The 12,119-nt window shown below is 38.8% G+C and overlaps 1 protein-coding gene across 1 annotated transcript in view; it reads right to left on the minus strand.

Annotated features, from left to right (window-relative positions):
• KNTC1 (kinetochore associated 1) overlaps positions 1–12,119 on the minus strand; it is a 109,816-nt gene that overhangs the window by 81,951 nt on the left and 15,746 nt on the right. Inside the window, exons 6-16 of the mRNA XM_053589707.1 lie at positions 11,627–11,704; positions 10,083–10,117; positions 9,471–9,581; positions 7,581–7,674; positions 6,918–6,970; positions 6,587–6,702; positions 5,497–5,551; positions 4,818–4,916; positions 2,946–2,989; positions 2,793–2,858; positions 2,630–2,705 (exon numbers count right to left, since the gene is read on the minus strand). Of these exons, the coding sequence (XP_053445682.1) occupies positions 2,630–2,705; positions 2,793–2,858; positions 2,946–2,989; positions 4,818–4,916; positions 5,497–5,551; positions 6,587–6,702; positions 6,918–6,970; positions 7,581–7,674; positions 9,471–9,581; positions 10,083–10,117; positions 11,627–11,704 (827 nt within the window). The remainder of the gene's footprint in view (positions 1–2,629; positions 2,706–2,792; positions 2,859–2,945; positions 2,990–4,817; positions 4,917–5,496; positions 5,552–6,586; positions 6,703–6,917; positions 6,971–7,580; positions 7,675–9,470; positions 9,582–10,082; positions 10,118–11,626; positions 11,705–12,119) is intronic.

Consider the following 12,119-nt stretch of genomic DNA (forward strand, 5'->3'; position numbering starts at 1 on the left):
TGGCCCTCGGTAGAGTGCCATGGCCTCACACAGCTCACAGCAACCTCCAACTCCTGGGCTTAAGTGATTCTCTTGCCTCAGCCTCCCGAGTAGCTGGGACTACAGGCGCCCGCCACAACGCCCGGCTATTTTTTTTTTGGCTGCAGTTTGGCCGGGGCCGGGTTTGAACCCGCCACCCTCGGTATATGGGGCAGGCGCCTTACCGACTGAGTCACAGGCGCCGCCCTATTTTGTTATATCTTAATATATTTCTAAAAAGCACTCAGAATTATTCTGCATGTTTCAAAAGATTTTTTTTTTTTTGTTTGGTGTTTTTTTTTGGCCGGGGCTGGGTTTGAACCCGCCACCTCTGGCATATGGGACCGGCGCCCTACTCCTTGAGCCACAGGCGCTGCCCTTAAAACATATTTTTTAAACAATAAACATACAAATAGCTAACACCCACTTAATAAATATTAATTCTTTTTTTTTTTTTTTTTCCTCAGACAGCCTCAAGCTGTCACCCTGGGTAGAGTGCTGTGCCATCACAGCTCACAGAAATCTCCAACTCCTGGGCTCAAGCGATTCTCCTGCCTCCACCTCCCAAGTAGCTTTACAGGCGCCCATCACAACGCCCGGCTATATTTTTGGTTGCAGCCATCATTGTTGTTTGGCGGGCCAGGCTGGACTCAAACCCACCAGCTCAGGTGTATGTGGCTGGCACCTTAGCCACTTGAGCCGCAGGTGCCGAGCGAATAAATATTAATTCTTTAATCAACTATGATCAGGCTTTCTCCTTTACTTCCCATGAAACTGACTTTTTTGAGTCAGAGTCTCACTTTATCACCCTTGGTAGAGTGCCGTGGCGTTATAGCTCACAGCAACATCCAGCTCTAGGGTTTAGGTGAATCTCTTGCTTCAGCCTTCCGAGTAGCTGGGACTATTAGCGCCTGCCACAATACCTGACTATTTTTGTGTTGTTGAAGTTTGGCCTGGGCGGGATTCAAACCTGCCACACTTGGTATAATGGGGCTGGCGCCCTACCCATTAAGCCACAGGTGTCGCCTGAAACTGACTTTTCAAAGGATATCAGCGGCCTGCTAATTGCCAAGCCCCCTGTCTTTCAGCTTTTATACCTGACCTTCTCTGTAGTATTCTTCTCAAATGTGTGTGCAGTCCCATATACTATTGCCCCCAGACAACATCCTGAGATTTCTTTTCACTTTCCACATTCTACCAGAGTGGTCTGAGCCATTCCTCCTGTGTTACCTAATTCTAGAATCCGCTCAGGACACTTTCCACCTTCTTACCAGACATCCTTATTTTATGTAGTAGATCCCTCATATCCAACTTCTTAAATTTTAGAGATGGGAGTCTCACTACGTTGCCCAGGCTAGAGAACAATAGCTATTCAGACGTGATTATGGCACACTAGAGCCTCAAACTCCTGGTTTCAAAGTGATCCTCCTGCCTCAGCATCCCGGGTAGCTGGGACTAAAGGTATGTCCCACCCTGCCAGGCTCACATCTGATTTTCATCTTTTACCCTTAACCTGGTCTTCCACACACACTCCTCATTTTAGGTCATGCCATCACCATCCAACATGTGTGCTGAGCAAGAGTCCTACTAGTCAAACTTAGGTCTCCTCCCCATCCTGCATTTGATTACTACATCCGGCTGATTCTACTCCCTATGTTCCTCTCTTATCAGTCCCTGTCTCTTCTACATCTCCATCCATGGCACTGGTTCAGGTCTCCCAAAGAAAGCTGTTTGGTATCCTACTTGATAATCGAATTACTTGGTTTACAGATTTTTCAAACAATTCTCCATCTTTCCAAAACAACCTAATCAAGACACTTCCCTGCATAAAACCTTCTGTAGCTGTCCATTATGTGTAGAATCAAATCTCAATCCATTGCAGTACATGTGAGCCCCACCCCCCACCCCCCGGCTCTGGTCCCCACCTCCGCATCATTATCCCTTTTGCTCTGCTGCCTGCGTATAACCTGCACTCTACTCCAGGCTAATTACAGGGAGCTCCTAGAAGCATCACAAACTTCTCTCACTTATTTCTGCTGTCTTTATACCCAGATTTCCCTTCTTCTCTCTAGAATATCTGGAATACTTTCACAATCTGACATGAAAATTACCTCCTTAATGGCCAGGCATAGTGGCTCATGCCTGTAATCCTAGTGCTCTGGGAGGCCAAGGCAGGTGGATCGCTTGAGTTTAGAAGTTCAAGACCAGGCTAAACAAGAGTGAAACCCTGTCTCTACTAAAATAGAAAAATAAGCCAGGCGTTGTGACAGGCACCTGCAGTCCCCAGCTACTTGGGAGGCTGAGGCATGAGGACCACTTGAGCCTAAGAGTTTGAGGTTGCTGTGAGCTATGATGATGCCATGGCACTCAACCCCAGGGTGACAAAGTCTCAAAAATAAAAAATAAAAAATAAATATAATTGCCTCCTCAATGACATCTTTCTGGCCTATGTGAGTCATTCTTTCCTTTGAATGTCTTCTCTACTTCGGTCATACCTTAGTAATAGGCCTACTCACATTAAATTTCAATTATGTTTTATAGTTCTGTCTCTTCAGCCTCAGGATATCAAGGAATGCTTGTTTAGTGAACAAATGAATTCATGAATGGTTACCTCAATATCCAATCCAAACTGAATGGCAAAGCTCTCAGCTTCAGCAAATCTGTGTTTGTGAAGTAACCGACTCAATCTGATAAGTTGGAAAAGAAATTTCATTATTAATCAGAGAATTTAAGTTTTTCATTAGAGCTAAGGCTTAAAACAAATGAGAAATTACCTGTTTTCTGGTAAAGCTTCTGTAAGACATCTGAGTACTAAAACAGAGATCAAGTCTTCAGAAAGTCTGAAAAAAAGTTTTCACTATAAATGTACTTACTTAATATTAATAAGTAAATTTTAACTGAACTGATTAAAGCAAAACATGACCTACATTGGATCATTTTTGCAAATTCCTTCCAGGAGATATATGGTATCCTACAATAATACAAAAACGTGATTAAAACTCCAACATAAAAGCAATGCATTTTATAATTACTAGAGTAATTACTGCTTCAGGCAAGAATTATCCATCAATGGATGGGGTGGGCGGTGCCTTCAGCTCAGTTGGTAAGGTGCCGCCCCCATATACTGAGGGTGGCAGGTTCAAACCTAGCCCCTGGCCAAACTGCAACAAAAAAATAGCTGGGCGTTGTGGGGGGCGCCTGTACTCCCAGCTACTCAGGAGGCTGAGGCAAGAGAATCGCCTAGCCCAGGAATTGGAGGTTGCTGTGAGCTGTGTGACACCACAGCACTCAACCGAGGGCCATAAAGTGAGACTCTGTATCTACAAAAAAAAAAAAAAAACCACTAGGGGAAAATTATTTGTGAAAAGGATATTTATTCCCATAGTCTCAAAATAATACCACACGGATTACATACTAATTTTTTTTCTTTTAAGACATGGAGTTTCATTCTATCACCCTCTGTAGAGTACCAGGGCGTCACAACTCATAGCAACCTCCAACTCCTGGGCTTAAGTGATTCTCTTGCCTCAGCCTCCCGAGTAGCTGGGACTACAGGCGCCTGCCAGAATACCTGGCTATTTTTTTGTTGCAGTTTGGCAGGGGCCAGGTTCGAACCTGCCACCCTTGGTATATGGAGCTGATACCCCACCCGCTGAGCCACAGGCACCGCCCAGATCACATACTAATTATAAAGGTAAAAATCTATAATAGAGAAATCCGACAGAACTGTCTTAACCTAGTGATAAAATTTAACACCACTGCCATCAGGACAGATAGCATGAATCCATCATTGTGATGTGGTTAGGACACAGTATCACCTATGCAATGTTTGTGCCAAAAAAAAAAAAAAAAAAACTTAATGTGAATCTAATCACGATGAAACAATCACACAAATACAAATAGAGGAAAATTCTACAAAACCACAGGGTGGGACTCTTCAAAAATGACAATGTCTTAAAAGACAAAAAAGACTAGGGAACTAGCCGGGCGTTGTGGCGGGCGCCTGTAGTCCCAGCTGCTCGGGAGGCTGAGGCAAGAGAATTGCTTAAGCCCAGGAGTTGGAGGTTGCTGTGAGCTGTGTGAGGCCACGGCACTCTACAGAGGGCCATAAAGTGAGACTCTGTCTCTACAAAAAAAAAAAAAAAAAAAAGACTAGGGAACTATTCTCAGTTACACTACCACATGACCATGACCACTAAATTCAATGAGTGATGTTTGATTAGATCCTGGATAATGAAAAAGAAAAAAAAAATTGCTTTAAGGTAATTGGCACAACTGGTAAAATTTAAACTTGAGAGATTTATTTCATAATAGTAATATACCAATGTTAAATTTTCTAAGTGCAATAACTGTGTTGTAGTCAAATGCCCTCATTCTTACAAGCTACCTATTGATGAATTTAGGGGTAAGAAGTCATGAGGGCTGCAAATAATTTCCAAATGGTTTAAAAATACATAGTGTGTGTGTAAGAAAAAACGGAACAAATGTGGCAAACTGTTCAAAAAATATCACAATAAAAAGAGCAATAGCACCCTACCATCATCATCTATATCTCCTATTGAGAAAGAAATTGAATAAGCAGATGACTGATGTTTTACTTAATCAAATTTTAATTAATCAATTTGCTTCTATTTCTTTTTTTAATATGAAAACTGGAAAGTGTTTGAAGACCTCTGTTAATAAATATATTTATGAATCTGAGCTCTATCCAAGTATTCCAGTACATTCTACTCATACTTAACTGAGTTATGCTTAAGGTTTTTGTATTATTAAATAACTTAAAATATGCATAAACTTACTGAGCTAATTCCTGTTTGGACCAGAGAAGAAATACTAGATACTTCCAAAGAATACAGTATTTCCATTGTAGGTAATGAATAAACCATGAGATTTTTCATCTAAAAAAAAAAAAGGTAATTAATTTAGTAGGTTAATATAAACCTACAAGCACAAAACAGCACTTCACAATCGAGAGCATAGGTTAATTAAAACACTTGGTACAAAGCTAAATGCAAAAAAGTCGCTTATAAGTAAGACTGCTACTACACTATTTAAATGTTACATATAAAATTATGTTCTACCCCTTCATGTTCCAAATCTGTTGAATGAAAATCCATATACCTGAAGTCCATTCTATAATTTATATTTAAGGTGAATGTAATTCCTAAATGCCAAAACAATAAAATGTTCTTACAGATATTTTTAATTCCTGCATTGCTCTGTTTACAGTGTGAAGCCAAGATTTATATTTTATCCTTTGAAAATGGGAAAAAAGAGTTGTCAGGGATTACTTCGGATTTGTCAAGTTTCTGTGTGAACTAAAAGCTAAAATGCTCTGAGCATTACTTAGTATCTACTTTTGTATTAGTCAATGCTATTTCTTTCTTCTTTTTTTCTTTTCTGGTGCTGTGACTCAGATTAGTTCATGTTATTTCTAACACACGATATGGACAAGAATGAAATAATACTTTCTAATACCTTCTTATTAGTTGTAGTTGTCAGAGCTACTAATTTCAGATTTGTAATCCCTTGCCTAAAAGAGAAAAAATGTTTTAAGTAAATCAAATAAGCCTTTACACAATGAAAACATTTATCAAAAAAAAAATCAAATAAGCTTTCCCAATTGCTAGATATAAGCCATGTTAAGGTGATATTCTTGCATCAAAGTTAAAATTCTTGCATCTCACTATGTTGCCCTCGGTAGAGTATCGTAGCATCACAGCTCACGGCAACCTCAAACACTTGGGCTTAAGTGATTCTCTTGTCTCAGCCTCCTAAGTAGCTGGGACTACAGGCACTCGCTACAACACCTGGCTATTTTCTTGTTGTGGTTGACGCTGTTGTCTAGCAGGGCTGGGCCAGGTTTAAACCTGCCGGCCTCAGTGTATGTGGCGGGCGCCCTACCTACTGAGCTAGGGGCACCGCCTACCTATTTGTATTCTTTTTTGTCTTTTGTTTTTTTGAGATAGTTTCACTTTGTCACCCTTAGTAGAGTGCTGTGTTGTCACAACTCACAGCAACCTCACACTCTTGGGCTTAAGCGATTCTCTTGCCTCAACCTCCCAAAAAGCTGGGATTACAGGTGGCCACCAAAACGCCTGGCTATTTTTAGAGACAGGGGTCTCACTCTGGCTCAGGGTGGTCTCAAACTCCTGAGCTCAGGCTATCTACCAGCCCTGGCCTCCCTAAGTACTAGGATTACAGGTGTGAGCCACCATGTCCAGCCTACACTTGCCTATTTGTTGCCAATGAATTTGGCAAATAATGAATCAATTGTTACTCCATTAGACCGTTTCATTGTTCTATTATGCAAAACATTCTAGGCTGGGTGTTGTGGTGGGTACCTGTAGTCCCAAATACTCGGGAGGCCAAAGCAAGAGAATCGCTTTAGCCAGAGGATTTGAGTTTGCTGTGAGCTATGATGCCACAGCACTCTACCGAGGGCGCCAAAAAAGAAATCTGTCTCAAAAAAAAAATGCAAAACATAATGAATGATTTTAACAAAGAACAGACAAGAAACCTGGTGCTAAGAGAAGGGAAATTACTACTAGCCATATTCATACTGTACCATGTGACTGATGAAGGAGAATCTGCTTCTGTAGTAAGAAGAAACTCTTCTATGTGAAGAGAAGGCCAGTTCCATATGGGAGTTAGAGTATAAATATCCCATAAACTCAGCATATTCTGCAAAAAGAGATATTTCATTTACACATCTTCTTCATAATTAAAACTTTACGTTTTAGGATCTGTTTTTTTGATACATATATTACAATAAAGAATAGTATACAAAATAGTAATACACTTCAGCCAAAGCCCTTGCCTTTGTAAGTTTGACAAAATTTTTATTGGTAAACATAATATCAAATGAAAACATTAAAAGGGAAATAGCAGAAACATACGTCAGTATCAAGAACAAACAGCAGATTGTCTATGAGCTGGAACTTCTTTGCACCTACAAAAGAGAAAATAAACAGTCTAAAGATTTAATTTCAGTGTTTCCTATATCCATATTTAAACAGTGAACTAACATATTTATAGAAAGGCACATTTAAGTTAGTTCCCATTTTCTTTTTTTTTTTGTTTTTATTTTTTGAGACAGAGTCTCACTTTGTGTCCATTAGAAGAGTACCATGGCCTCCTAGCTCACAGCAACCTCAAACTCTTGGGCTCAAGACATCCTCTTGCCTCAATATTTTCATTTTTAGTAGAGATGGGGATCTCACTTTTGCTTCAGGCTTGTCTTGAACTCCTGAGCTCAAGCAATCCACCTGACAGGATTATAGGCCAGAGCCACTGGGCCCAGCAATAGTTTCCATTTTCATTCATTCCTGCCTCTTTTTTTTTTTAGGTAACCACTAAAATATAAAATCTCCCAAAATAAAGAGTAACAACTGCAGCATGTCAGGAACAATCATGTATGTGGACAACTATCAAACTAATCTGGCTTGTTGCAAAGAGTGAAGAGTGGTCTGGTAAAATGGCCTACATGCCAGCCCAAGCACTCGGATAGCAAAATTAAAAAACTAATAATTACCAAAAGTAATTTCATTAACTTATTTTACCTTTAATAATTTCCGCATCAATAAGGTTCTTAATTGTCATTCCTTTCCTGGAAGAATCCGGTTCCCATTTTGAGAATGCATAATTACCTGTTCCCTAAAAAAGTGAAAATAAAACTATGCCTCAAAGTAGAAACATGTAAGTTGTGCACATCACTAATTTCAAAGTAGCTTTATATATTCAAATTCAAACCCAACTAGCTTTTATCTACCAGTTCTCCCTTAGTTTCAGAGAGAGTGAAAAAATCAGTGTCATATGAATATTTAAAAAAGAGTAGGCATATTCTAGCAACCTGCCCTAGAGATACACAGTGAACTTTAAGACCTAAGTATAGTCTTTAATTATTTTTATTAAAATAACCATAAATATTTGGAAAAAGTATAAATATTAATTTTAAATTAGACAAAACCCTGGCAAAATATTAAAATAGATACATGTAATGTGAAAATATGACTGCTTCTTAATATGTAACATAAATGTAGCAAGTAAAAATGTTATTAATGATGTTATACTGAATTTTTGCCTATGCCTTGCAATATTAGGTGTTTCACCGCCCCCCAATTCCAAGACATTAAGATCAGACATAGTAGAATTGACATATAAATAAAAAATTATTACTTTTCACATATAACATGAGACATTATATAGTTGTGCTGGTGAATCAGTTGTGCTTTACTGGAAACATCTACTTTCCTATTTTACTAATAACACATACTTGCAAGTAGCCTAGTTACCCAAGACTAAGAATAATGTAAAATCACTTATGTAGGGATTAAAGATTTTTTTACTCTTCAGGATCATTCTCTAATGTTGAGGTTCTTCTTTTTTTGAGACAGACTGTCACTTTGTCACCCCAGTAGAGTGCCCTAGTATCATAGCTCACAGCAACTTCAATCTCTTGAGCTCAAGCAATTCTCTTGCCTTAGCCTCCCAAGTAGCTGGAACTACAGGTGCCACCACAACGCCTGCTATTTTAGAGATGGGAGTCTCACTATGGCTTAGGCTGGTCTTGAACCTATGAGCTCAGGCAATCTACCTGCCTCAGACTCCCAGAGTGCTAGGATTACAGGCGTGAGCCACAGCGCCTGGCCTAATATTGAGGTTCTTAACCTGGCTTATCTCAAGATTCAAGAGATCTGTGAACCTAGATGGGAAAAAAATTTACATGTTCATTTTCACTAATATCTATCCGAAACTTAGTTTTTTCATTTATGAGCATAGGCAACAAACCCCCCCCAAAACGAAAGAATCAGTAGTACTCATGAGTAAGTCACCAAGAATAATTACACTTTTTGCTAGATATACTATACTCACTATGATAGTAGTGATGTGTAAGCAATATTTCAAGATAGCTGTAATAAAGTGATTTTTTTTTTTTTTTTTTTTTGTGGTTTTTGGCCAGGGCTGGGTTTGAACCCACCACCTCCAGCATATGGGACCGGCGCCCTACTCCTTGAGCCACAGGTGCCGCCCATAAAGTGATTTTTTTTTTAAAAATGTAGTGACAAAGTCATAGATACTGCTATGCCTATGGAATTCTTTTGTCTTTTAATTGTTTTTGCCTACTGTCATAATTGAAAGCAATTATATTTTTTTTTTTTTTGGCCGGGGCTGGGTTTGAACCTGCCACCTCCAGCATATGGGACCGGCGCCCTACTCCTTGAGCCACAGGCACCGCCTGAAAGCAATTATATTTAAGGTGAAGACTAATGGAAATAAAAATGAAATATTTTTTCTAAGATAGAAATTTATTTATTGAATTATTCCTATTACCTTAATTTTATAATATTCCTGATTCTCTTAAACGTGAATTTTCCATTTAACCAAACGATAACATTTGAGTGAAGAAACACTGACAACAAGAAAAAACAAAATTTTATAAAAAGAATTACCCCAATTATCACAGGGATTTCACTTGCTAAGTCTCCGGCCACAAGATTGAGACAACCAAGAGTATGATAATTTTCAGCAGAAATAAAACTGGATTTGATTTGTCCTTGTAACTACAAAGTTAAAAAAAAAAAAAAGTTACATAAACACATTTATTATGCTTCATAAAAATAACAAAAAAGGATAAAGCAATCAGTTATAAACTTGTTTCTAAATAGAAATATTATGGTAATTCTTTCTTTTTTTTTTTTTTTTATAGAGTCAGAGTCTCATTCAATTGTCCTCGGCAGAGTGCCATGGTATCACAGCTTTCAGCAACCTCCAACTCCTGGGCTTAAGCGATTCTCTTGCCTCAGCCTCCCAAGTAGCTGGGACTATAGGCGCCTGCCACAATGCCCAGCTATTTTTTTGGTGTTGAAATTTGACCAGGGTAGGGTTTGAACCCGCCACCCTTGGTATATGGGGCTGGTGCCCAACCCACTGAGCCATAGGCACCATTCTAATTATGGTAATTCTAAAAATACTAACCAGTAGAATAAATATATACAGAAACACCCTCCTATGTTTACATTAAATATAATTTTTAAGCAGATAATATAGCTTTGTTTTCTTACCTTTTTTGCTGTATTGAAGTCTACATTCTCAATTGCTGCATTAAAAAAGAGAAAAGGTTAAATTTATAGTATTAGCCTTTAAAATAAAATAAGTCACCTCTTTTGTGTCAAGGTGTAATTAAATATAATCTAGCTTGAAGAACATAGGTCAGAACTCATAAGACAGCACTGATTTTTCACTTTTGCCTCTGACCAATGATATAAACTGTGACTGCATGCCCTTACTGGGCACCAGTAAATGCCTTTCTAAACCCCACCTTACATTTCCTCCTACTAAGGTTTCCCCACTTTGATTATCCTACTCCCACTCAAGCTGTAAAGTGTTGCCTGGAACATCCTCACCACTTCTCAGCTTTGTTTTGAAATAGCTCTTCTCCTTATCTAGTCCCGTCGATTAAACTGTATAAATCAATGTATCTTAAATCTTGTCACATACCAGCACCTAGGAAAAGCCCGGCACATTGATGATGCAAAAGTGTTTGATGAACATCTGCCCTGAATTGATTTCTTTTTTTTTCTTTGAGACAGAGTCTCACTATGTTGCCCTTTGTACAGTGCGTCACAGCTCAAAGCAACCTCAAACTTAAGTGATTCTATTGCCTCAGCCTCCCAAGAAACTGGGACTACAGGCGCTTCCCATAACACCCAGCTATTTTTTTTATTGTAGTTGTCATTGTTGTTTAACAGGCCCAGGCCAGCTTTGAACCTGCCAGCCTCAGTGTATGTGGCCATCACCCAACCACTGAGCAATGGGTGTCAAGCCCCATGAATTGATTTCTAAAAAATCTTACCTGGCTTAGAGGGACATATGCTCCATATTACCTCTTTAACATATCCTCTCAATTATTATTCTGCACTATTAACACTCACGTAATCATGGTGGTGCCTGTAGCTCAGTGGGTAGGGTGCCGGCCACATTCACTGAGGCTGGCAGGTTCAAACCTGGACCGGGCCTGCTAAAAAACAACAACTGCACCAACATCAAAAACAGCTGGCATTGTGGCGGGCACCTATATTCCCAGCTACTTGGGAGGCTGAAGCAAGAGAAACGCTTAAGCCCAAGAGTTGGAGGTTGCTGTGAGCAGTGACGCCACAGCACACTACCAAGGGCAACATAGTGAGACTCTGTCTCAAAAAAAAAAAAAAAAAAAAGCATTTATTATTACACTAGTGTTTGTCTTCTATCCCCAGTGAAGTCATGAATTACTTGAAGACTATACCCAAATTATAGTTCTTCAGATACTGTTACAGCCCTAACAGGGGAGAATAAGTATATATCTCAATACTTAAAAGTACACTTATATCACTGAATACAATTAAATTAAAATAATAATCTTAAAAAGAATATTTAAAGGGCAGTGCCTGTGGCTCAAGGAGTAGGGCACTAGTCCCATATGCCAGAGGTGGTGGGTTCAAACCCTGGCCAAAAACCACAAAAAAATAAAATTAAATTAAAAAAATATATATATTTAAAAATTGACTAATTGCTAAATTAATAAAATAACTATTACTGAAAATCAATAAGAATGTGACATATTACTTACCTTGTTGAATTTTTAAAAGCTGAAGATTTGTAATATAAAAAAATCCGTTGTTTGTAAGAAGCAGCATATAATAGGTACCTATTAAAATTAAATCAGAATCAGTTTCCCGAAAAGTCATGTGGATATAAAATTTAAACCAGGACCTAGAACTAGCTTAAAAATATGTTAATTTGCACATTTCAATTCTAATCAACAGATAATGTAGTAATGATCAGAAAAGACTTATTTATTAAGATTTTCCCCCAAACACCATTGACTTCTTTGACATTTTAATTTAAAAATCAAACTTCGCTCGGTGCCCATAGCACAGTGGTTACAGCACCAGCCACATACACTGAGGCTGGTGGGTTCGAACCTTACCCAGGCCAGCTAAAAACAATGACTACTGCAACAAAAAATATCTGGGCATTGTGGCAGGTGCCTGTAGTCCCAGCTACTTGGGAGGCTGAGGCAACAGAATTGCTTAAGCCCAAGAGTTTGAGGTTGTCGTGAG

The sequence above is a fragment of the Nycticebus coucang genome, chromosome 4 (genome assembly GCF_027406575.1).
Source record: "Nycticebus coucang isolate mNycCou1 chromosome 4, mNycCou1.pri, whole genome shotgun sequence".
Taxonomy (NCBI): domain Eukaryota; kingdom Metazoa; phylum Chordata; class Mammalia; order Primates; family Lorisidae; genus Nycticebus; species Nycticebus coucang.